Source organism: Elephas maximus, chromosome 9 (genome assembly GCF_024166365.1).
Source record: "Elephas maximus indicus isolate mEleMax1 chromosome 9, mEleMax1 primary haplotype, whole genome shotgun sequence".
In the NCBI taxonomy this organism is placed as follows: Eukaryota; Metazoa; Chordata; class Mammalia; order Proboscidea; family Elephantidae; genus Elephas; species Elephas maximus.
Window position 1 is genome coordinate 26372416 of NC_064827.1, and position 26443 is coordinate 26398858.

General features: G+C 38.8%; 1 protein-coding gene across 20 annotated transcripts in view; it reads right to left on the bottom strand.

Annotated features, from left to right (window-relative positions):
- Window positions 1–373: 373 nt before the first annotated feature.
- The window catches only part of BNC2 (basonuclin 2), a 487890-nt gene continuing 461820 nt past the window's right edge, over window positions 374–26443 (bottom strand). For 7 of the 20 annotated variants that reach the window (XM_049895253.1, XM_049895249.1, XM_049895248.1 and 4 more), the window contains 2 exons: window positions 26373–26438; window positions 3943–10146 (listed from right to left, as the gene is read on the bottom strand). In XM_049895253.1, coding sequence (XP_049751210.1) covers window positions 9486–10146; window positions 26373–26438 — 727 coding nt within the window. In that variant the 3' untranslated portion in view covers window positions 3943–9485. Of the gene's footprint in view, window positions 10147–11722; window positions 11757–26372; window positions 26439–26443 lie in introns of those variants that run through there. The other 13 variants (XM_049895259.1, XM_049895260.1, XM_049895254.1 and 10 more) reach the window with 10 other exon arrangements.

Below are 26443 nucleotides of genomic sequence, written 5' to 3' on the forward strand. Positions count from 1 at the left end.
CGGTGTTTGCTGGGCTCCATAGGGACTGGCTGAGATCTTTGTAGCTCTGACCTGGTTTTCCCATCTGAGCAAGAGACTAGTTTGATCTCACCTGGAAGTCTACTAATAATAACAGGATTCACTCCAAATAGGAGGCTGGCTCTGAGTTATCCAGCGAGGGTACTCAAACAGAGTGAATTACATTGTGAGCTGATGGGTTCCTAGGGGTATTTGGTAAAGAGCAATCTGAATTTGTTGAACTTTCTTCAAATCAAGAAGGTAAGAAGAGATCAGTAACTGATAAATCTTTAATATAAAAATTGTACAAGAATTTTGATACAAATTACAAGAGGTATTTGGACAAAATATGAATAAAATTCCATTTACATCCCCAAACCCTTATGCATTTTATGCAAAAGACATACTGTAGACAGTTATAGTACAGAAAATACACCAAAGGAGTTAGCAAATAAAAACTTTTAATTCCCTTAGACTACTAATAAAAACAAACCAAAGAGCAAACAAAACCCTTGTTTAAGGTACACACAGTATTTATGATGCTACCGACGTCAGGAGTGTTAGATCGGGTGATGCAAGCTGTTCCCGTCCCTCAGTGCAGCTACCTTTTGGCGCAGACTTTGGTTCTGCCACAGACTTAGCAGAAGAGCTGGGTTTGATACAGATGAGGACAATATTAAACAAACAAAAAAGCTAAACCCCCAAACTCTGGGGGGAGGGGGAGGGCAGGGAGAGGACGTATCTTAGTGAAAGTTTCTTTCTATAAAGATATCACCATTCCCTTTGGCCACTTACAGGTTGAGTCAAATGTTTTTGTTATTGAGACACATCAGAGGGCTTGGGGTGAATTAAAAAGTTATGTTTTCTCCCTAATATGTAGGGGATCTTACTAGCTGGGAAAGGACTATTCCATGATTAGCAATAGTGAACAGAGTTTTCTTTCCCGCAGCTCCAACCTGCCTCCAGCTTAGAGGGAAGCGAGGGAAATGGATGTTTCTCTCACTACTGCTCAATCACCTCTATACTGTTAAGTGTGCAGTGCGCTGAGAAACACCTGGGACCTCAGACCAGTCTTCTCCTGGTTTCCCAGCCTCCTAGCCTCTCTGACTTCATGTACCTAGATATGGCTCTCCTGTACTTTCATACTGGCAGTGGTAGGAAAACGGTAAGGGATCTCTGCAGGGCAGCTGAACCAAAGTTTGCACAGGAAGGTGTGTGCACCATGTATTATAAATCTTAGTCATATCAGGCTAATTAATATATAATACTTGAGCATCTTATTCACTTATTCACGTTATGTAAACCCTGGACAGGGTAGAACACACAAATGTTTCCAAAGCTATCAAGGTCAAGATGAAGGAGGGAGTGTTCTACCTTCTTGCTTCAGAAAAGACTCTTTGTTGCGGACTGGTGGGGGAACAATGAGATCAGAAGAAGAGCAAAGGGTGGGAGTGAGAAAGATAATGACAAAGTCAGGGGAGATTAAGATAGGCAATAAGAGAAATGGATTACTCTGTACAAAGACATGCAAAAATGCTCCAAATTGAGTACTAAGTGAAAAAAAAAATCAGCCTTGGTTTATACATCTCAAGTGAACCTATTAACTCAGCACATTGTCTGGGAGTTCAAGAGCAACATACCTCATGAATCAATGCTTCTCATGGCTCCAGCACGATTCATGGCTGGGGCAGGGGAATGCTTTGTCTCCTAGCATGGAAAAGGCAGACATGGGCTCCCCCTAAAACTGTGCCAGGTCAGCTCACCTTGTAGAGGACTACCAGGAGGGCTGGGGCTTCCCCTCCTCTTTTAGAAAACACTTCAAGGGCCAGATAAGTGGAGCACTCACACACCCAGGGACTCCCCAGAGTCCCCCTCTTCTCTTGGGCCTTGCATTCCATAACACAAGTGGGCAGAGCCGGTTAATGATTGATGGATTTGCCATCTTAGCTGTGCATTATCTCAGCATCACATTTGGCAACAGGAAGCCTTATAAAGTCTTGGTATAGCACTTAGATTCTCTTTTCAAGAAATATATATTTTTTACTATCTACTCTTCGTTTTTGTCAAAATACCTTTTTCTGCTCTTCCTTCGAAGAGTCTTTTAAAAAAGGAAGCTAAAGAAAGCATTACTGAAATTTTTTTTAGAAATGTCCTTAAACATTCCTGTTATTAGGGGAGAAAACTAATATCAGCTACAGAATCTGCAATTTTGGCAACTGAGTTTTTAATTAAGATTCCATTAAGATGTTGGATAAATGATCGTAAAATACACACACAGACTGGGAACTTAAAAAATATCCAATCAACTAATTGTCTTTTCTCTAACCCAAAAGTCCTTTGTCTCAAAGTGCTTTTCTTCCCAGCCCTCAGACTGGTTAATGAAATTACTTAGCACAGGTTTGTCAACGCACACCTGCCAAGTTGTCTACCCCTAAGTCTGCTGCTTTTCCTCTCCTTCCAAAAGTTCACATCAAAGATGACACTGCATCTGCCTTGTTTTGTTGACTGATATCTTATTTGAAACGTTCATAGCGGCATCAACTATCTCTGGCCAGACCTGCTGCTGGAGGGTTGGAAAGAAGCATGGAGTCTCCTACTAGCATAAGGAAGATGTACAAATAGATCTTGCACTTCATTTAGTCACTAACTAGCCATTGTTTCAGCCATTGCGAAGTAGTTCGTTTTACAAAGTTAGTAGCCAATACCTATGTATTGTTTCAGATCCAGTTATTTTGGAATACAACATCTTCTGGTGGCCTTCCTTTGTCCTCTCATTACTTGATTTTGTAAAGCTCACTGTACTCATACTTCCCAAAGTGGAAAATTCACAGAAAATAGAATTTACCTAAGGATAAGGTAATCCTTGCTTTAATTATTAAAGCCAAAAATCTGGCACCTGTAATTTTTACAGTGCCTGTCCAGGTTAACAAAATGATGGTTGATCTGTCATGTTACACAATGGGTTTGGAGGCTGCCATTGAAAGACATCTGTGTACATTTTGAGCAATGGTTGGATGCCAACAGTGCTCACAACCAATTTGTTTACAACACTCGCTCTTTTTAAAGGGGAAGAAAAAGATTTTCATCCTTTTCTACAGAATATGGAGCTATCTAATCCTACATTAGTATGCCACTAACAATGCAAGATATTTTGCTCTCATTATAGGGCCACACTCAGTACTCCCAAAATGGATGGACACAAATTGGAATACTTAAATTTCCAAAGTGCAAAGAATGCTGTCACAGACAGCATCTCTCTACTGACCTGTTCTTTAAGAAGTCATCTTCTTACTGTCCACTTAATGCTGGAGGGGGCATCTAGGGGCAGCCATGAGCTTCCCAAAGACATTTCAGGTGTGTGTATGTGTTTGTGAGGGGAGGGTGGGGGTAATCCGAGAGGAGAGATGGGGAGAGTATGAGAAGAGAGGAGAGAGAACAAACAGCAGCGAACTCGGTGGAAAAGCCTAGCCCTTGTACTCAATTTCCCCTTCACAAGGGATAAACAGGCAATTACGCATCCTTTTATATTTGATGGCCAAGTGCTGAACTGGAAAGCACACTATTAGTTTGTGTCCCTTCAGGGCCAGGGCAATAAGTAGCCAGGAGAGCTGGGGCTGAAGCAGAGAGGGTGTTGTCCGCTGTTAGTGTGACAGTCTTGTCAGCAGCGTTCACATTACTGGAAGGTAATAAAGTGACAAGTAAGTTATTAGAAAGATATGAGGTGAAATTGAACTGAAGCTCCTCGCTGCTCAGCCCGGGTTTTTTCCTTTCCTCTTTTGTAATGGTCCACTATTTGTTACAAACAGAGCCTTGTCTTGATACCCTATATAAAAAAGACTTTTTTGTATGTGTGTGCAGTAAAGGTCAAATGAATTTACAACACACTTTAGAGGAGAATAAAGATAGTTTTATGACAACTGTAGCATATTGCTTAAAAATATATATAGCATTGTAATCAACACTAATGCCAATCCAATTCAATGTACTTGTAAAAATGCTTAGTTTTGTAACCCTCTGTCATTAAAGCATTTGGATTTTTCAACAAATGCCAAAGACAGTATTCGATGTCCACTTATTGTTGAATGACCATAAAGTCATTTTTGCAAGGTGCGGGAAGAACGAGGACAATGAAGGACATAAGAAGAACGGATGTTTGGGCAAGAGTGATGCTGATTTACTGGTCAATTTTACAGCTGCCCTTACATAATGATTACTGAAAATGATCGTTTATGGCGAGCAACTCTTGCAACTACAAGAAATATGGAAATGAGAGTCCAGGACAAATCCGATCTGGTCTTACATGAACGTGAACAAGACCATGGCATAACTTAGTTGTGAAAGTACGAAAACAGAAAAGCCACTTTAATGCCTCGTAGGAAGTTGCTTGAGGAGATCTTGTTTGGATCAGCTCTTTAACCGAGCAGCATTATGATCACTGAGGCCTTGCTGTGTTGGCACGATGGCAAATGAAAGTAACAATGGAGAAAACAGATGCATGCTAGCTACCACTACTCTTCTCTTGTCATCATTAGAGCTGGTTTTGACCATTGGCCTATTCTATAACCTACGTGGCCTCTTGCATCTTTTTGCACCCCCCTCAAGGGACTCCACCATCACTTCCTACTCAAGAACAAACACCAAAGAAAAAACCTACAACTGCCGTTACTGAACTCCTGACCCCTAAGGAACTTGAACTGTTCCACACGGCTGTCCTTGCTTTCTTCCTTCCTTCCTCAGACTGGTGTTCAGTGACTCACCTGGTCACAGGGAACTCTGCAGGCCACCCAATTGATATACTTTCACCCACCCACCCATCGCTGAGCAGAGCTGTACCAGACTTTACTCTTGAGCAAACATTTCCATTGCATGAACTATTTTCTTTCTAGCTACCCCCAAACCAGTGTGGGGTAACTGATGGGCAAACTGTGATCCCTACCTTGGCACCTGCCTTTATTACCCTCTTTAGTCATTGAGATCCCTTTAAAAAGACTGTATATGCATTCCCCACCAGAAAACAAAGAATGAGAGAGAAAAGTAAAGCTCCCTAAATTAAATACTCCAAGTTTAGGGGCACAAGTTATTTTTTTAAGATATAAGTAGGCAGAATTTTAAAAAGTTCTTGAGAGGTGTGTCCATGGGATGAAAGTTTCTCCTGGATGATTTGTTTAAGATCGCTGATGGAGCATGTCCTATTACAGCTGAATTTTATTTACTCTGTTAGTCAATCTAACCTAATGCCAACAGACCCAATACAAGTTAGGACTGCTCAGGTCAGGCTGTTTGGAGTCAGCATCGTGTCCATCTCAATCTGGTTACTGGCTTCTTTGTGTTTTAATTGCCAAGGGTCCCTGTTCTCATTTGCTTGGCACTCAACTGGGGAAGAAGGTCACATTTTATTTGGTGCGAACCGAGTGCATAGTTTCTCCTGGGTAAAATCTGGAGAATGTCTCTGGAATAGCCCACTCTTGATAGACTCAAAGCTTTTTTTTTTTTTTTTTTTTTTTAAGAGCAATGTATATGCTAATGGAGCTATTAACCAGCTAAGGACCTTCCCCCTCTTATTCGAAGGGCCTGGAAATTCACGACTAAATAAATCACACTACAAGGATAGCGGCATCATTCTGCTCAGAGTGTTTTCAAACAACGTTTGTCATTTTTTTGAGAAGGGAAACATATGACACCTTTACAACTTTAAGAGGCATCAGGTGGAAAACGGGCATCTGGACAATGACCTGGAATGCATTACATTGGGTTGCCTTATTTAAATACAGTTAATAGCAGAACAAAGAATGTCATTTTTAGCACATCCTTAAAACCAAATTCCTTATTACCTATCCTTTTTCTTGCTCTCGTCCCTCTCCATAGCATGCAGATATTCCCTGAAGTGTACTAAGTCTTTCTGATATTTACAAAAATATAGTTTAAAATGGTCAACAGTAAGTTTCCACATCAGCTAGTGAACATGCATATTAAGAATACTGCCTAGTTTTGCACCTGTGAAAAAACTCTGGCTAAAATCAATCAAACAGAAAAATAGCTGCTTACAAGAAAATCTGCATTATTAATTTTCAGCCAACACAGAATGGATGCAGCTAGAGAGAAACTATAACAAGAGAAAACTCCTGTGAAAAAAACAATTGGGCAAAGATAAAGAGCTCAACAATTAAAGTGCTGGTCTCTTCATCCTTCCCATTTGCAAGGAAGACTTGAGATCACCACCTTAACCAGAATTACAGCGAACTCAAACGCTATTCTCAGGCACACTCCCAAGAACGAGCAACACTTTAGGACTAGACGAATGCACATTTTATGCACTACCTCCTTTCACCACCCCACCTTTGAGCAAATAGGCTTTATACTGGAAAATGTTATTTCCCCCTTTAGAAGGCCACCAGAACAATTGAGCACTTGAGGTGCAAAAGCAGTAGCAAATAGGGGAGATATTTAAAAAGCGCCAGTTGTCCAGGACTTATTGCCATCTCTCTGACAAAACACAGGTGAACATTCATGTTTCCAAGCAAGGGAAATTCTCCTTCTAGAATCGCATTACTTCTGGACTTTCTCTAATTGGCTGTACACATGAGCCTGGTTTGTGGCAAGTAACAAACATATTTGTTCTAAGCCTGGTTCATTTGCTGATGTGACCTGCTGACAGCTATGTAATTCACTCACTAAGGCCATCTGACCTTTTACTTGACTTTAAATTAAACAGACTAAACAATGATTTTGTATGAGCTCTAAAATCTCAACCAAGGGTGTAACTTCTAAAAACTGCGGAGATAAAAGTGTAGTTTAATAAAACTAGATGTCATTTATTTTGGGCTATGCACACTCCCAAAGCCAGTATTTCTGTAAGTCTTTTGTTGGGTTGCTAAAGATATTTTTCCAGCCTCTTTGAATCTAACCACTTTGTAACAGGGCAACAGCGCAACACAGAGAACGCTAAGAGGACCAAAATGTTTGCAAACAAACTTTCATTATTCTAGTTCAATCTTTCACAAATATACTGTACAGAGTCATATATGGTATAAAACAAAGGAAAACATCTCTGTCTATTCAATTTAACACAACACCAAAATAAAGCAATTAAGACTTTGGGGAATTCAAAAGGTACAAGAAAACAAAAACGGTTATTACTAATTCCTCAGCTTTTTACCGTAAACATTTGTCATTTAACAGACATAGTGTTTGATATAGTTTCTTTTGTACTGCAAATACTTTTGGTCTTTCCTTTACTGTAGAACAAATGAAGAATTCAATGAACCCCATAGCATCCTCTGAAGGAGATGAAAAGATGAAGCTCTCAGACACATCTAGCTTATCTTTAAAAATCCATTGTTTCTGAAATTTTCACAAACAAAAACACTGAATCCCCAACTAATGATGCTTCTTTTTGGAAATAATAAATACTGTGAGGTACAATAAATCCTACAGGAATAATAACAACAACAGAAACATATTAACAGTTTCCTTTGGCAAATTTAACGGAAGTGAATGCCGATGTGAACATAGAAAAAATAATTACAAAACATGAAAAATGGAAACATGAAAAAGTGAAAACAAAAGGGCATTTCTAACTTTCAGACCTATGAGAGAAATGTCTGAGGCCATTCACTGCAGAAAAGAAATACATTCTCTTTATTGTGTACTGTGACAAAATATTCCTTATCTTTTTTTTTTTTACCCCCCGCCACTTAAAAAAAGGAAAAAAAGACAACACAACGCAGTCTGCAGCGCATGCCCTAATGGTTTTGGCTGCAGACTGAACTAGAGTAAATATCATCATTTAGTCAGTATGTTGTGGTAGCCGATGTGGTTTACCAGCTCAGGCAACATGTGTAAACATCGGAAACAAAACAAAACAAAAAAAGGTTTGGAGAATAGCCTCCCCCTTTCACACTCTCAATTGCTTGGTTTCAGGATTGCTTTCATTTCTCTCTGACAAATCGTGTGGGGAAACACAAGACATGAAACAATGAGAGGTCCTATTTTAAGCCCCCTTCTTCTGGCTCTTCAGAAAGGAGTGTTGCTTCATTCAAGTTTAGCACATGTTTTCAAAGCTTCCAAGTACTGCTGCTGCTAAGTGTCTTTTGATTTTGTCTATCAAACAAGCCTGAATCTTAGTACTACTGCAGAACTTACAAATTAGCCCTAGAAGAGACCAACTCAGTTCAAGTGTTCCTTTTTTTTTTTTTTTTTTTTAAAAAAGGACAAGGCCTACATCCTTGGAAATGAGTGCTCAACTCTGACTGTATTCAGCTTTGCTCCATAGTGAGTAATCTGGGCTTTTGTATCCTGAAATATTATCCTGCCTCTAAAGAATAAATGCCTTGGCTGTTTCACACCACATGATTTTGTTTTCCTTTTTATGTAACTTAACATATAAGCAAGAAGGATGCAATGTTGATTCTAGTAATATTCGGCACTTGAAAGAGTCACCAAGTGTTTTTTTTAAAGCGGTTTTCTGGTGGCCGACAAATTGGCCTGTGGTTATGTCGAGTGACTAATTGTATTTTCTTTTCTGGAAACTTGTGCAAAGTTGGCAGTTTAGTGTTAACACTAATACTTTTGTTTGGCATTTGTGCCCTATACTGACCAGACCATTTTTATACAAGTGAATTTTTTTTTTTTTAAAAAGACACTTACTGAAGTATGGCAATAGTTTAAGGATAAAAAAGAAGCATGGATATTACACATCCCCTTGTAGTGTATGAAAAAAAGTGCATGACTGGGTTTATGTAATAGTACAGGACGTTTTAAAAAATCAAATCTGTGCTGTAAAAGCATGCCAGCACCTCTTTATCACTAGATCTAGCAGGTAGTAAAAACAAGACCATGTTTTAAAAAAAAAAAAATGTGCATTAACGCTAACATAAATGAATAGAGCTAGCCAGCAAACTATTTTTTTTTCCTGCATATCTAACAGCTGGATGTAACTGTAAAAATTAAACAAGAGTTAAACAACCATCAATACAATTGTTTTACATCATTGGCCTCTCAAGGCTAAATATTTACAGGTGAATCAGCCATGCTTTAATTGAAGATTCTCTCAAAACCTTAAAGTTCACAAAAGACAACTGTAAGAAGTTCCTTTTTTTTTTTTTGACCCCCCCCCCTTTTGTTTTTCTGCAGGCAACAGTCATGGGTACAACAAATTGTCTCTTTGGAGATGACCAAGAAGTACTGTTAAAATTGGGGCTATGTTCCGTGTGTGTGTGTGTGTGTGTGTGGTTAAAGGGGTACTTTGTTGTCACCCCCCAGGTTAAAGATCCCATCCCTTTCCCAGAATGTTAAGGAAAAAGAAAAAAAAAATTCAAAAGCACCTAGTGTTTATCTTTTTTTATCTAAAGAAAGGTGTGTGTGTGTTTGTACACAGAGGCATACATGTGTACACACACACACACAAGTACACAAACACACACTGACTATGGCAGTTCAAATCTGTAGGCCATCTGGTGAGAGCTGGCATTCGCAGTGTCCGTTGGAGACTAATCTACTGACGTGAAGGGCATGTTCTTGTGGAGATTCGGGTTCTGGCTGTGCCGGTTCCGGCTGCGCACGGAGGAGAACATCATATTACAACCCGGGACTTTGCACTTGTGCATCTCACGCAGATGCACCGTTTTGTAGTGCACCCTCAAGGTCCCCTTGTTGCTGTACATTTTGTGGCAAATGTTGCACACTATCCCACCATTGCTCCCGGATAAGCTGTTGAACATGAGAGATCCTGACACGTCGGGCCCTAGGCTGCCAGGGAGGGCCAGGGCCTCGGTTTTGTGTGCTGACTCCCCGCTGTCACTAGCCCCATCAATGTCGTCCAGGAGAATGCCCTCGTCGCTGCCCGCGTCGGATTCTCGGGAGGAATGGATGCTGCTGCTGGACTGGAGGCTGGAGGTGGTGCTCAGGTCAAGGACCATGTAGTCCTCTGCCATGCCCCTCCCATACCCATTCAGGTGGGAGTCTTCAGTCCCTGCGGGGGAGGAGGCATCTTCCCTGACATCGAGCCCCAGTGGGTGCTGGGCACCATAGATCTTCACCAAAAATTCATCCCGGAGGTCCTTGCTAAGGGCGGGCTGCGACGAGTCCAGGCTCATGTCATCGAGTTCTTTGGTCAACAGTTTCCGATGCAGATTTATGTTGGCACTGTGTCTAGGAAAACAAGAGGGAAGGGGGGAGGTGGAGGGGGAGCGGGAGGGGTGAGAAAAAGGAGAGCATTTTAAAATGGATTCAGCTTCCACCAGGCACCAAATAAGCACATTCACTGCTAATTGTACCATTATAGAAGCTAACATTTCCTTACATGCTCAGGATTTGGGAGCAAGTGGTGGTGGGGGAGTGCAGTAAGGGGAACTCTGTTAGCATAATTTTTATAAGAGCGTAAAAGTCTTCAATGGTAGGATGAATGCACACCCACGCACCTTTTTCTCAATGACTGTGCTGTTGGTCATACTCTGCAGCAGCACCCCTGCAGAGGCTCTCTGAGCAGATATTTTAGGATATGTATCAAATAGGATAAAGAATGGAAACTTTCTATTTGCTTAAATGTAAAGTTTGTTTTAAAGTAAATTTGCCTAAATTCAAATAGGCCAAATTTACTTTAAAACAAACAATAACAACAATGAAAGCAAGAAGCTATCTTTCTACAGAAACACTTTAAAGATACAAAAAGGACCCATTTTTTAAAAAGTAAATGGTCTAGATAATCTAGGTTTAACTTCAAAGAACAATGAAACCTCCCCCCTCACCACCTTAAATTCCAAGGTTTAGATAGAAAAAATGCAGCTTAATAGCTAAGCAATTGGAAACAGGGTTACAGACTGTCTTTAACAACATAAACCCCCTTTCCTCAGAATGATGTGGGGTCTCAGTTAAATCCAATTGTAAAATATATTTGGTTTCAGAAGCTGCCGTATTTTAGTGTCTAAAATGTTTTCATTGAGTATTTACACTCTTAAAATTTAATTCTGCAAAACAAAAACTAAGAAACGGAAATTGATTTTTTAAAGCCTACTTGCCCTTTAAAAAAAAAAAATCATACTAAGACAACAGGAGGAGCCCAAAGGGACAAAATTAAAACACAGTAAGTACAAAAAAATCAAGCACAACAATAACGTACGGTCCCTCTGTCTTAACAACTGGAACCCATACTTCTTAGACAAGCAAAACTTTTCCTCTACTTGCTGAGAGCTTTGCTTGTGTAAAAAAATACAGGATTTGTCCCAAAGCATCCATAGGGATGTCGTGATTTACAAAGCCTGATCCATTGCCATCTATCTGAAAACATTGCCTTTGTATTAATATCCCCCATGTATTTTTTAAAATGCCCTTGGGCATATACCTCTCTCCACCTGCAAAGGCTCATATGTTTGACAAATACCTAAATGAAAGTCTACCCTTCCAAAAATATAAACAGATAAATATATCAATAGATAAAAGCTTCTCAATAATGGTGGAAGCTCTACGTCATAGAGAAGTTAATTGTGATGTTAGAAATAACCTCCTGATCATAATTAAAAAGTATGGAAGACCAAAATAAGTCACTCCATTTGGTGACAAGCATGGCTAATATTTCCTAGAGATGGTTGAGAGGTATGTGCCTCAGAGACAAGAAAGGCGGGAAGGACTTCTCCTCCTTTCCACACAAGACAATATGTAGCACTCCGGTTATAAAGGGGCAGAGGGGTAGCACCCCTCTTCACACTGCACTTAGGAAGGCTGAGCTTACCTTGTGATAATAAGATCAGCTTTCTAATCTTTTGCTAAATCGATCACAAAAGAAAGCAAGAATGAGAGACAGAGAGAAAGAGAGAGAGAGAGAGAAAACAAATTCACATTCTAGACATCTTTTTTTTTTTTAAAAAAAAACTTAAACAATAAAATAGGGATTTAAAATGTTCTGATAACAAAATCATTTTCTGTCATAAGCCATCATCTCATATGCTGTCTTGATGATTTTCAGATCAGCTGCATAATCTGAAAATCATAAATCAAACTGAGACAAACCAAATTCACAGTATCATCATCATCATCCATAAATGAGTTCTGAACAGATGCATGCAGTGTGTGTAAAGGTGAATGGTAAGCAAAAGTTGTCCCCATGGTCCCTGCTCTGTCACAGTCATTCCCTGTTTCCTTGATGTCAGATGGCCGATGACTTCAAGTGCAGGTTGCTAAGCAGGGTGCAGGAAATGCCTACTTGAAGTCTTTTTCCTGACATGTGGGTACACCACCACCAGAGTGGAAGTTGAGTTACACCATGTACTATCCCTCTATTGATAAGACAATCTACCAACTATAAGCAGCTCATGAAATCCTACCCTCCATTTATTATTTTAACACCCTCTTCCCCTCTTTCACAAAGCACACTTTACACAATGATAGTCATCTAGAACTCTGTGTTGCTTCTCACACATCTGCAGTTACCACTTCCTAGGATCACTGCTGAGAAAGCATTCACATCAAGACTCACTTCATAAGGAAGAATAAATTGACAAAAGGACACACTGATCACCCAGATGGACACATTCTCCCTAAGATGACTTGTGAAATTACACATCTCCTCTGATAGGTTACCAGGAAGAGATGTTTCTCTTCAGTTCTCACTTACAGTAGAAATCTGTAATCTAATTAGATGATGTACCAGCCCTCAATATCTGTCAACCAAACGATGTGCAGAAATGTGTAGACCAGCTCTGGCATTCTGTCCAACAGTGTCCCTTTTCCGCTGTCAGCAGTACTGTTGGCCTCTCCTAATATAATTACATTGACTTTTATTCAATTAAGTGCCATCCCTCGCTTAAAAAAAAAGCTACTTTATCAATTGATCCAGGTGTAATGCAATAATACAGATGAACTCATGGCAGTACATTAGCTCTGCTGTTCATAACTTCAGTACACGGGTTCATTCATGGTAGTCGATTTCCATTATGCAACCACAGTTCAAGAGAATTGATTCTTTTATGTTCATTTCTTAATCTATTTCATTTCTGTTTAATAATCCTCCTGAATGCCATATGCAAAACACTTGAAGTGGGGATGGGAAGAATGAACTGTGGAAAACCTCGTTCACTCTCATGATTGTGGGCTTGGAGATTTTCTAACAAACTCGAACAGTATTACTGGGGTGGAGAAGACGGCAAGCAAGAGAAATAAGGAAAGAAGTAAGACTAAAATTCTTTAGCGAGTACTGATCCTGTCCTTAAGAGGTTAGGTTTCAGCCTCTGCAGAATGAACAAAAGGCAGCACTTTTTTTTGACAAAGACCTGTCAAGACTCTTGAGTCAGTCAACTCAAACCATTAACTTTCATGAAATACTATCTTCATGAGGAGACAGGAGGACCGAGGTTAACAGCAATTTGAGGAATATTACAAGTTGATTTGGATCGACAAAAATGAACAGGTGAAAAGAAGGAGAAGATAAAAGAGATACAGAAGGAACCCCTATCTACTACGAGATGCAGGAAGAGAAGTCTAAAAGGGAAAGGAGGCCAGAAAATGGTGGCAACAGGAGTCAGGCCCACTATTAGGGGAAGCAAAGCTAAGGTGTATGTTACAATCAGAAAAGGAGCCCTGATGGTGCAACCAAAATGTTTGGTTTGAAGCGAACCAGCAGCTCTGCAGGAGAAAGACCTGGTGATGTGCTCCCACAAAGTTGACAGCCTGGAAAACCCTATGGGTCAGGTCTACTCTGTCACATGGGGTCACTCAGAATTGAAATCGATTCAATGGCACCTAGCAATAGCAGAAGGAGGAATCCACGAAGTAACCAATGTTGAGTTCTCCAGGGATAAAGATGATCACTAATGCCAAATATATTGGTTTTTCTAGAAATACTTAGTGTTCTGAATATTCATCTCCAGAAAAGAATAATCACTGACAGAAATCTAGAAGACTGTATTAGAACTTCTTATATTTCACAACAACATGAACATTATGAAAGCTGTTTCTACTTGCTTCGATCAGGTAGGTAATACAGATATGTGGAGTGAAATTTCTCTTTCAAGAAAACAATGCCTGGGGTGAAACATAAGATGATTCTCAAGTAAAGAGGTAAGGATCTGGTTTTAATAAGGATCTGCTCTTAAGAACAGGTCACTCATTAAGACATTGGCCCAAAATTTAGCCCCACAATGACCACTTCCAAAAAGAACACAAACTAGATCTTATTCAATCTCCTGTCTCCTGCAGACCAAATAAGTACTTTGCACACAGTAGATGCTTAAACACAGGAGAAAGAAGTGGCAGTCTGCTTCCGTAAAGATTACAGCCTTGGAAAGCCTATGGTGCAGTTCTCCTCTGTCCTACAGGGTTGCTATGAGTTGGAATCGACTCAAAAGCAATTGGTAGATACTTAAAAATGTATTTATTTGCCTTGGATCAATAAAATGCTTAAGTCTTAAAGAAGATTCTCCCAAAATATAATGCAGGAGGGAAAAGGGATCACAAGATCAGAAGCATGTATATTTACGAAAAGACAGTGTAGAGCAAAGCGTAGTTCTGACCCTATTAATGTTTCTGTCTGGTACGATGGAATGCCACGTAGTGAGGGCAGGGGGAAGTTCTATGACAGGCTATGGTTGGAATAAGAAGTGTTTCCTGTGAATCGTGCTCTTTCCTACTGCTTTCATACTGCGAGTTTAACAAAAAGCTTCCTGAAAACTAAGACCACCTTTTAAAACAAAAAGTAATGAACCCTTGGTTAGGGAAGTCATAAAACCAAATTTCATTCTAACTTTGAAATGCTGTGCAGAAGTGCTCTGACTAGGCTGCAATGGACCACCAGTCTCCTGTTTCTGCAGTGAAAACTTCACCATACAGCCACAGAAGACGCCAAAGACATCAAATGCTGTCAATTCAATGCAAGCACCCTTTAGAGAGAGAAAGGAAGTCTGTCTTGGGTGTTTCTTTTTTTCCCCAAATTTTCCTTCCCCCGTGTCCAAATGCCCAGTTCAACTTAACGCAATGTTTAAAAAAAATTAGCCTATGAAAATTAAAATTAAGACCAAAAACAACTTATTTAAAAAGAAAGGTGATTTTGAGGCTTTTAATTCAGCTTGGAGAAACAGGGAAAAAAAAAATTTTTTTTAGGGAAGAAGGCTCATGATCAAATCAGAAAGTCAGATGGTGGCAATCAAAAACTGAATAGTGAATCAAGCTACAAGTACATGAAAAGTCTATGGTCCAACTCCTAATTCTTAATCAGTTTTGAGCCATTCTGAGCTTAGCGAATTGAAACAAAATACTTTATAATTAATTAAAATGCCTTAGGTAAAACGGAATTGAGATCCCATTTCAGATTAGATTTTGCCTTTATCTTCCTGCTCACAATTGCCACTCAACACACACACACACACACACACACACACACTTCTCAAACTATATTTAGTGCCCAGGCTGATCACAGTGACGTATATGCATAGTAAATGCTGAATGTATGTGTGAGTGAAAGAGAGACAGAGAGAGATATTAATTTATATCCAATCTAGGTAAATCCAGATGTCAGGTTGGAGTGTATTGTGGTTTATGGAATCAACAATACTCCTGAACAGAAATGCCAATTGCCATCCAAATCCAGAAAAATGGAAAAATTAAGACCTCTGCTCTTCATTGGTTCTCTTATCTGGATTGCTATAATCCTATCTGTGGCACTTAATACCTCAAAAATTTTGTAATAGCATTTGTTAATGGTAGGATGCCTACAGTCCTGTGTACTTTTGATCAAACATTTTTGACACTATACATTTCTACAAAGTAATACTTTTCAATAGGTTATTATTTCAAGATTGTCTCCAGAAGATCTGAAAACATCCCCTTGTTTGAGAAAAAGATTCAGTGTAAAATTCTAGTTAATAATGCTCAAGAAAATAAAAAAAAATACAGAAGTACATATTAAATGCAAGAAATAAAAGCTAAGCAAATTCTTGCAAATTAAAAATATGAAATTCAGTCACTGCAATCCCTTTCAATATAAAACAAATCATTCATACTGGTCACGCAGACAGTTTCCTCTACATTCAAATTATTCACTTGAAGATAAGCCCCCACCAAACTCTTTAGGGGTTTGGCTAATTTACTGCACAGATACGGCACGTCTGTTGTAATAACAGGTAGGATGTATTGGGGTCGACCATTTATCAGAATTAGACTTCTTTTCTCAATTCACAGTGAATTATGCTGCCTACACAACTTCCCTCTCTCAGAGCCTGCCATCCCATCGGCCCCTAATGTGGCAGGCAAACAAAATTGACAGTCTCATCTTGTCAACAAGGGGTGATTCTCCTGAGAAGCCATTTAACTTTGCAGAGGAAGCAATGTATTAATGTGCCTGTCCCAGGAATGTTAATCATCTTCAAGCTTCCGATCTAACTTTGACGTGAACGAAATCACCAAATTGGTTTACTAAATGAATCGTAATATGCTAATAAGAAAGCATGACATATATGGAAAAGCCAAACAGATGGTTTGTTTACTCCACTTTGCAACTTTATAAATGTTGTAACTCTGAAGATGTTAGTGAGAATTATTGGTTTGTTGGCAGAAGCAAACGTGTCTTTCGCATACTAAATCTGGCACTACAGTTAGAAAACAATTTGTCATTGCTGTGGAATGCATAAAAAATGTTAATGCAGTGATAGCATTTGGGAAGGCAGACTGGTAGGTGGGAAATGTGTATGCTGGATGCTCAGGTTAAGTGCAGAATTGATATCCAACAGCCCTGTTCCCTAACCATTTAACTTTTGAGTAGTATCTGACACAGTAAGTCTTCTTGAAGGGGCTGATTATTCTTCAGTAGGTACCTGTTGCATTGTAATGTGTGATGAGTGTTACATTGTGAATAATCTTGTATTTTCGCAGCACTTGAAAATTTTCTCAATCAGGCAACTCAGCATGGTGCTCAGTTTACTACCATTGTCGGGTAAGACAAAGCAAAGCCATGAGCCCTGACATTTTTTAAGCATTTATTGAGAATAAATCTAAGGTATGATTTGAGTTTCCTATTTACTTTGGACGAACTAACCCTCAAGTCTTCTATCCCTTGTTTTATAGTCTTGTATAAAGAATTTAAAAGATGTATTTACGAAATAATAGGAAAGCATTTTCCTCTTGATAATCAACATTTTCTGCCATTTTAAAAGTAAGCTTTCTTTTCCCATGTGTAGCACACAGGGCATCCATTTTTTTCTGAGATCTTTTGAAAAGAAAATATTCCCTAAGAATAAACATTCAATGAAGGTTTTATATCATTAAACAGGCTAATTTATGATCTTTTTAAAGGACGATATTAGGGATGTGTGAGTTCCCCACGAGAGGGGCCAGTATTTTGCAGGACACTCGATACTATTATTTAGCTATGGCCTTATCTAGAATTTCATGTTGAAAGAAAACTACTACAGATACATAAACACGTAAGAGTGAGCATGATCTAATTTGAGTCTTTGATTACGTGATATCAAAGCTACCAGATGAAACATAAAAACTTCAATTAATCAACCAGCAATGTGCCTATGCTACCAAACACTGAGATTTTTAGAATCATTCAGATCACTTTGTTTTTGCTTTTGCTTTCCATTCACACAGCCATAGCTAGAGAAGCAGAATTCTGTATTAAAAAGGTACTTATGGGGTCGCTATGAGTTGGAATAGACTCGACGGCAATGGGTTTGGTTTTTTTTTGGTATTTCTCCCAGTATCATTAAGCACTCCCTCAAACTTCCTACCGCTATGCCTTATACATAGTGAAAGGATCACTAATCTTGTGGGGCTTCCCAGTGCATCACCATCAGTAGCTCACAGTGCTGAACATTTTACCATCTGCAGGAGAGAAAGAGAGGGCAAAGTGATCTAAAGAAACCACTGAGTTCATCTTGCTGCCCAAGGATCATTTTGGAGCAAGAAACATTAGCGGCTGTCCCAGCCTGGCGCTTATATCTCATTTGAAACATCTTCTCATTCCTGACCAACAAAGAAAATTTCAATAAAGTACTTTTACTGGTTTAACAACAGTGAGCTCCTGGGATTGTCAAAGTGCTCAGCCTTTTCCAAGGAGAGAAGAAATCAGCAGCTCAAATATAATTAACCTTCCATTCTCAATGCAAACTGCCACGCACAGGAGCTCTGCAGTCTATTAGCGAAGTTATAATGGCCAACAGGCAGAAGCAAAATTGGTCAAAAAGTTGGCTGCTGCTGTCATATTTTTGGAATTATGATTAATGGCACTAATAATGTAGATGATTACTGATATGTGTATCTCCAGCAGTTTATCATATTGCTCTGGCTGCCTACGTCCACAATAAACAGGATGCTATCATTTACCTCTTTATTGAAGGCAATCCTTCTCTTGAAGGAGCATATTCTAATTACTTCGTAATGTTTTATGTCTTAAACATTTTGCAGCTCTGGACCCTTCCAACTGCTTCATGTCTACCATTGATTAATTACTGAATGCTTAATCAAAATTTAGAACCTAATGTAGTCATTTATGAGCACACTGCAGTGCCAAAGTAGTTAGGCTTTGCTCCCAAGTTTGGAGAGTATTGGGTTCAAAATCAAATCCCAGCCATGCACGAGGATCCAAGAATTTCACCTTGGGTGCTCTGAGGTTGCCAATTCTACCTCTGCTGATAAATGGAAGGTAATCTAACTAGAGGGTAAACGGCATCTTCACCTATCCTCTTCCCACTGGATTTCTTTTCTTTCTCTTCTCTCCCCATTCCCCTCATCAACCGAACATCGCTGTTGCCTCTTTCTGAAAACAGTAAGGTCCTCGTGAATACCCGCCATGAGAACAGAGTTTTGAAGTGGTTAAACAAGTGAGAAATAATTTGCTGGGACAAATACATAAGTTTTTTTTTTAATGCGGATTTTTATGGCACTGTCATACAACCATTCACCGTTGAAGTTAAGTGTTTTTTTAATACCATTACTGAACTGCTGAAATGGATGCTAATATAGCTTGGAGTGCTAATGTCAAGTCCTGGTAATAAAAAAGACAGACTGCTGAATGAAATAATTTCAAGTAAAAAATAGAACAAAAGTGCTCTCTCTCTTGCTCTCCACTTTTATTGAATTGGGACTGACCGAGCCAATTGCTTTAGAAGTCTGTAAAACACAATTACTAGTGAGCGGACTGACCCACCAGTGCCCCCTCAGTGACAGAGCAGACTAAAAAGGCAGCAGAGTTAGACAGAGCAGCTCCCCTCAGCTGCCCGTCAGATCTCCTTTCACTTAAAAAATCTTGTCATTTTCCATCAACATGATAAAGCAACTTCATATATCACCTTCCAAGATGAAGATGTCTATTTTGGCAATTAAAGATGGTCTGTCTTTTGGTTTTCTTATTTATGTGGGTGTTTGTGTATAAATAGCCATATACATTATGTGGATGCATTTAGATTACAATGTTAGTATAATTTTTGAATGGCTGGCAATAATTCAGACTGATACACGCAACAACAAAATTGAGGCATCACTTATATACGTTCAGTTAGAAACACTTGCCTTTTCTTCCCCTGCTCCCCACCCCCCTGCCCCGCCTCAAGGTAAAGTCAAAATTAGAGTAAGCAAGAAAAAGAATTCAACTAGAAGTAGGTAGCATTTCCCCACCTAGTTAATAAAAGAAGTAATAAACTCCATAAAGTACCAGAGTTAAGATCACTAACACTCTAGGCAGAACAGCTTTTTACCAGGAATTTACAACTCCTGTTTTAATTCAGGCAGCTTGCATTAGGACATAAAATCTAGGTAGTTTTTTAAAGTGTACTTTTTATGTTAATAATGGAAGAAAACCTGTCCTTTCCTAAAAAGTATTCTTTCTTTCTCTGTCTCAGGCTGCCTGCTCCTTTTTCTCACACATGTGCACACACACACACACACACACACACACAACCTTGGCACTCAAAACTACAAGTTGCTGAATCCTTTTTTTATGACATTGTAATTTTTTGGCAACTGCAGACTCCTTTCATATGCTGCCACATTCATTATTTGAAGCTTGGAGTCTTATGGCAAAACGATGAAATTATTTCTGAGGCTTTCAAAGAAGAAAAAGAAATGCTTTCAGCTCAATCTTCAGTAAGAAATTTAAACAGAGAAAGAAAAGACTCCTCTCTTTTTAGCACAACAACAAACTATCACTTCCAGCAAGAGAGAAAGAGTTGGTAGAAGTATTTCACCTGAGAGAGAAGCGACCTTACCAGGGTCTATACAAGCCAATGGTTACGTATGTGTACAGTCTCCCAGTGCTGGTTCCAGGTGGAAAATGATCTATTTTTTAAAAAGGAAAGAAAACGATCTCCAAAATGAATATGTCAAATGAATAATTATATACCTGAAAGATTCACATCAATAAAGTCCATCAGAGAGTCAAATAGATGGGTGTGGGCCAAAAAAAGGGAAGTAAAAATCACAAAGACGACCCTTTCAAAGCAGTGCCGTCGTGAAAAGCATCGCTTGTTCACTCAGCATGTGAGTATTACTCAAACAGATGATTTTGCCTGAGCTTTCAAGAAGATGCTGGCAAGAATAGTGCCTTGTTCCTTTCTAGGGAAGGTAAGAATAAATAAATTAAAAAAAATTTTTTTTTTTTTGGATACAGAAGCATTATGTTTGTGCAATGGAAGCTCTGCAGCCACAAGGGATTTCACATTAACTCCCATCAACAGAAATTTGTAAAAAAATCTCTTTGTATCATGAAAAGGAAGTCATTTGTCTGCCATTAGGCTGTGTTGGCTATCTGGTCCACAGTTTGGAACACAGGGGAAGTGACACGAGTAGTTCTTGCAGTGGAGGAGTGAAAGGTCGGCAGAGGCTTAAATGAGCTTGTCTTGCATCCAGCGGGGCCAGCAGGAGGTCATTAGGAAGATCCGAGGCTCACTTTAGGCTTGACAGAGTCTCTCCCCATGATACAAGGAGACCATTTTGCTCATTGCTCTTCTCCCAGTGCATAAAAAAAACCCCAGGGACAGGAATGACAGTGAAGTTTATCTTACTACCAAAGTGTTGCTTGAGGAGGGCACAACTAGCAATTACTCAGGAGGGGGATTTATTTTGTTTGTTTGCTTTTGATGGAAAGTAATGGAGATAAGTGTAAAAGACCTATTGATCTGCTGGTTCTATTGTGAAACCAAATAAAAGGGTAGGAAAAAAAAAAAAAAAGATCTCTTACTTAACACTTAAAAGCCAGAGGACTTCATTATATAAAAGAATTTTAGCAAACAGGGAGCTGTTGTGTGATTGGTAAAAATATACAAAATGAAATGGCTGATGTCTTAAAATGTTCTCTCGTACGTGGAGAGTATTAACACACTGTATTTGACAGTTAATTATATTAGGGCAAATATACTAATAGTTATCTTGAACTGGTGCTAAGTGGCTCATTTCTTGGAGCTATTGTCTAGTGAAATCGTGTAATTATTGAAAAGCTCTCTCTAAAAAACTTCTATGTAGGTTTCCAAATATAGAGAATGATAGAAAAAATAGACATTGCTATGCTGAGAAAGTGATAACAGGAGGCAGGTAGCATGTTTTCACATCTTCACCTCTGTTGTTAATGTATGCACTGGCTCATCAGAGGTAGCTCATGTTAATTTATTCCAGCACACCTGTACAAGGCTGAAGTCAGGTAATAAGACAAGCAAAAACTATATGTCTCTGCTTTTTAGCTATAGCTACCCAGAGGCCAATATAGGAACAAATTTAGTTCTGGAGACATCAGCAGGTTTTAATAAACCAAATACAGATGTCTTCCTCCACACAAATCAAGAAGTTTACATGTTTAAATCTGGACTGATTTAACTAACAATCAAAGAGAAGGTTCTTCACACTTGGCACCAATGGTTGCCTCATATTTATTTATAAGTCACCCTAAGCAAATATTATTTTCTTTTTAAATTTATTCATAGGACTGAATCACCTTCCCTACACCTTGAAGATCAAACACATATGCTTACCTTTCTGATAAAATTTAAAACAAACCACGGCAATTAGTGGTCACCATTTCTAGAGAAGAAAGGAACAAAGACAGGGAAGCTCATTTAGGATGAAAAACAGAGAAACAAATACTTCTTTCCATGAAAATCATCCAGTTTCTGGGTATAAAGTCTTCATTATGGTTGAGGTAGCTTTAAAAATGTCAATTACTGAAGTAGATATAATAGACTTTAACATATCGCCAAATGATAAGGGATGTTAGGCAAGAGGAAAGAGGGGTAGTTTTTTTTTTTTTTTTTTCTGAATGAAAAACAAGTATAATTTATGAATGGGCCTCCATCAAAAATAGGTGATCCATGGCCACTTAGCCCTCTTGGAATAAAAAAATCAAGTCAGAGGATGAGAAATATCCAAAGGTAAACTAAGCCAGTTGCTGCGAGGTGACCCCACCTCATGGTGACCCCATGTGCGTCAGAGTAGTACTGTGCTCCACAGGGTTTTTAGTGGCTGGATTTTTTGAAAGTAGACTGCCAGGTTTTTCTTCTGAGGGGTCTCTGGGTGGACTCGAACCTCCAATCTTTCGGTTAGCAGCTGGGCAAGTTAACCATTTGCACCACCCAGGGATTCCCAAAGGTAAACTAAGCCCAGCTAATTCTGATTATGATACTGCCTTCAAGAAAATTTCCTTTATGAAGGCTGTAGGTTCCAGGTCAGTTATTTTGAATTTCTTCTTCCCAGGGAGCATTTCGTACGTGTATTTCAAAACTGAGGACTGGAGATGTTACTAGGTGATCCAGGCCAGTCTCTTCCTCCCTGACAGATCAGCATTTCAGTAGCAGAAAATCAGGGGACAAGGAAAGAGGAAGGAAGGATGGTTAGAGACCTTCAGGTCTAATACTATAAGGAGTTACTGGCACAGGCTTGAACACTTTAGCAACTGCCTTCCAAACCAAAAAAACTTGCTGCTGTTGAGTCGATTCAGATTCATACCAACCCTATAGGACAGAGTAGATCTGCCCCATAGGTTTTCTAAGGGGGGGCTGGTGGATTCAAACTGCCAACCTTTTGGTTAGCAGCCGAGCTCTTAACAAGTGTGCCACCTGGGCTCCAGCAACTGCCTTATAGAACCATAATTCTTTAGAGAGAAAATAATTCCTACTTCACTTCCATTAACTCAGAATAAGAAATATTCTACCAGATACCTAACGAATGGAATGAACTGAACTTTGTATGTTAGCCTGCTCCTTGACATTAGCATAGAATGGTCTTCTTTGCTTTTGAATTTATTAAACTCATACTCACAACTATGTAGAAAAGGATAACTTTGACACTCTGCTTGGAATACCTCAGCCCAAACAACCCCTCACATGTGCCCACTACTTCTCTGCTTCATTTCTTTGACATCAGACAAAGAACACTCTTACTTTTCCAACAGGCTTCATCGTGAGCTTGTACAATCTAGAAAGCCGGAAGCAAAGGTCTGGGAGTCTTTGCTAACTAACTGCCAAATCTAAAACACTGTCTTTAATCTATTTCTTCTTCCGTCTTACCAATATGCCTATCTGGAGACCAAAAATGCAAACTGTTCATGTATAACAACTCGGAAAAATTGCAGCAAGGCCTGTGTACCGTTCCTGCAGGGTACTGTAACCACAATGATGAGGGCTCTTTCTATAAAAAGGAAGAGGGCTATTCTGCTACTTCTATCACAGGCATCCTAGGAAGCCTGTAGCCTTGCATGCTCCAGGCCCCACTCAAAATCCCCTCTAATGCTTTATTTGCACAAGGAAGACGCTGTGGAGTCAAGGATGGATGAACTGATGCTCTGGGGAGAGGAAAGAAATGGACCCGAGGACAGCAGGATTAAAGGCAAAGGAGGGTTTCTGTTTGGGAAGGTCTGTTGGCTCAGACAAAGGTAAGAAAACATGTCTTAGCTTCACAGTGAATCAACGGGGAAAAAAGCAGAGACATAAACTTCTCACGACTGATAAAGATAAGTCTTCAGGGAAAATCAGAGATGTGACCCAGGAGGCTTTGTGAATATGGAGATTAAACTAGAGGTCCACATTAGTTGATGAAATAATGATAAAAGACTGAAATAGGAGTTCAATTACATGTCAGAGTCCACTCTGCTGAGATACATAAAAAGGCTAGTAGCCCAATGCATGACTATTTCTGGCTCTTTGGTGGTAGCTAAACTTGTAATATGTATTAATTCAAGTCACAGATTCCACAAGGACGAACGTTTCTCTTCTTAAAATTAAAAAAAAAAAAAAAATCTTAAGTCAAAGTTTTAAACCTGGAATCAAATTTTTAGCATTAAAAAGATATGTCTTATAATTTGTGTTTTAAAAGGGCAAAATTTCAGGTGAGAATAGAAAAAATGCATTCTACAACTCTTTACTTTTCAATTTGCTTTTTTTCCTTTGCCATGTGGGATTAAACTCCAAAAATAAAAAATTACGTGTGATGTAATGTTCATCCAAGTGAAATGTATCAACTGTTTTCTTAGGTTTGTTCTGCTTCCTGTGTTACTGAATACAGAGAATATTTGCACTATTCTTCCTATCAGAATATACTAGTTGTCCTAGACACCAGTGTAAACTTCTAAATGGCTGGTCACTGCCAAGCTACCAATTCTTAGAATAAAAATGGGGATCAAAATATTCCCGTGCTATCAATGGATTTTTTTTTCTCTGACAAGCCACCCTCTCAACACTATCTCCTCATGTTTGAGGACATAAAAACACAAGCACTTGTGTTTTCTAGTGGTTTGACATAAACGAAAGTGCCGAATTTTGGGTGAGTAGCATCTTGGTCCCGCAGCTACTTATTCCACTGTTATGACTTGCAATATTTTCAGCAAACCAACTAAAACTGTGATAGGAATCCATGCAAATAAGCTTAAATTTTGGCTTGTCTTCAGACACTCCATTTCCATAAATATTTTATGCAGATTTCATGAGTCTTTTATTTTTGTTTAAAAAAAAATTCAACGCATTAACCTCATTATCGCTAGTGCACTACTGTCAAATTAAAAAGAATGAGAAGTACTCACAAAGGTTGGAGGGGCTGAGTATAGTATTATATTTTATTATTCAAAGTACAGCTATCTTATCTGACATATGCTGGGACTGTCAATGGTAATTCTGAACTGAAAAGAACTTTATGACCACAGAACATTTTTACAGAATAAGGTAAACTGGTTGGGGTTGGGAAAATCTTAAAGATAGATTTCTTTTCACAGCATGTTTTGAATTGTACCAAGAAAGCGATTTATTTTTCTTAGAAATTTTGCTTTTCATGGATTGGGACTTTTTTATTTCATAGAAAAGAAAAATACACACACACACACACACATACACACACACAGGCAGTCTTCAGGTTTCAAATGCCTGACTTACGTGCAACCCATAATTATGAACCAATCCTGTAAAGCCTATTAAAAATTCGAGGCACATACAATGGTTTGTAATAACAAACAGGTGCTATCTTGTGATGTGCATCAAAACATTATTATTATTATGTTAAAGATGTTTTAGTGTATCTGGAAGTATTTAATGTTTTTTATGCATAGAGAGATATATACCAAATGCTAAGACAAACATTAACTGTACCTAACTGTTTCGACTTAGGTAAAAATTCAATTTAAAGACAGGAACAGTTGTAACCCAGGGACTGCTTGTACATATATTTAACTTTTGTTTTTAAAAGGAGTTGATTTTTCAAATATAAAGATAAAAGAGTATTCTAGGGACAGGTCACTACTTCTTAGTGGCACTTTTATTATAGGTTACTTTGTCAAAAACTGTACCTAAGAGATAAGCACTAGGAATTAAGCAGTGGCTATTTGGAAATTTGAGTTGTTTATTTCTTATGCATATTGATTTTTTACCATGTAATAAATTTTACTCTAAAAATGACAATGTAGAATCAAGAAAACCACATCTGATACAGGAGGAAGAACTAACTGGTGTGTACGTTAGTTGGGCTGGTGTATTATGTGAATGGTGTACTCACAGCTTACCTCAAGTGTAGGATAACTATGTTACTCCCCAGCTGACCACCATGACACATTACATTTTCTTTAGGATTAAAAAAGAACATTGTAGGTTGAGAACCAGCTGCTTCTATTTAAGCCTATTTCTGAGCTGTAGCTATATAGCTAGGGTGTGATGTCACCTGAGGGCTGGACATATTATGTTCTAACTGATACTAGAAGTATATGTATGCCTCCCCTTCTGTGCATAATTCCCAGGGTAGACTATATTTTAGGGATGTGCCCAAAGACATTGTGAAGTTAAAATAAAGAAACCCATGCCACCACACCATTTCCCCACATCAACAATTTCTTTGGTTCCATTTTCTTCTGATATTTTCATCAGTCTTAAAGAATTCAAGGACACACTAAATACTCATGTAAGGAATGACAACATTTCTGGTTATACCTACGGAGATGCAGGCTGTCTCGATGTCCTGGACCTATGGTTCTTTCCATCCATAAATTTCTGTTTCTATA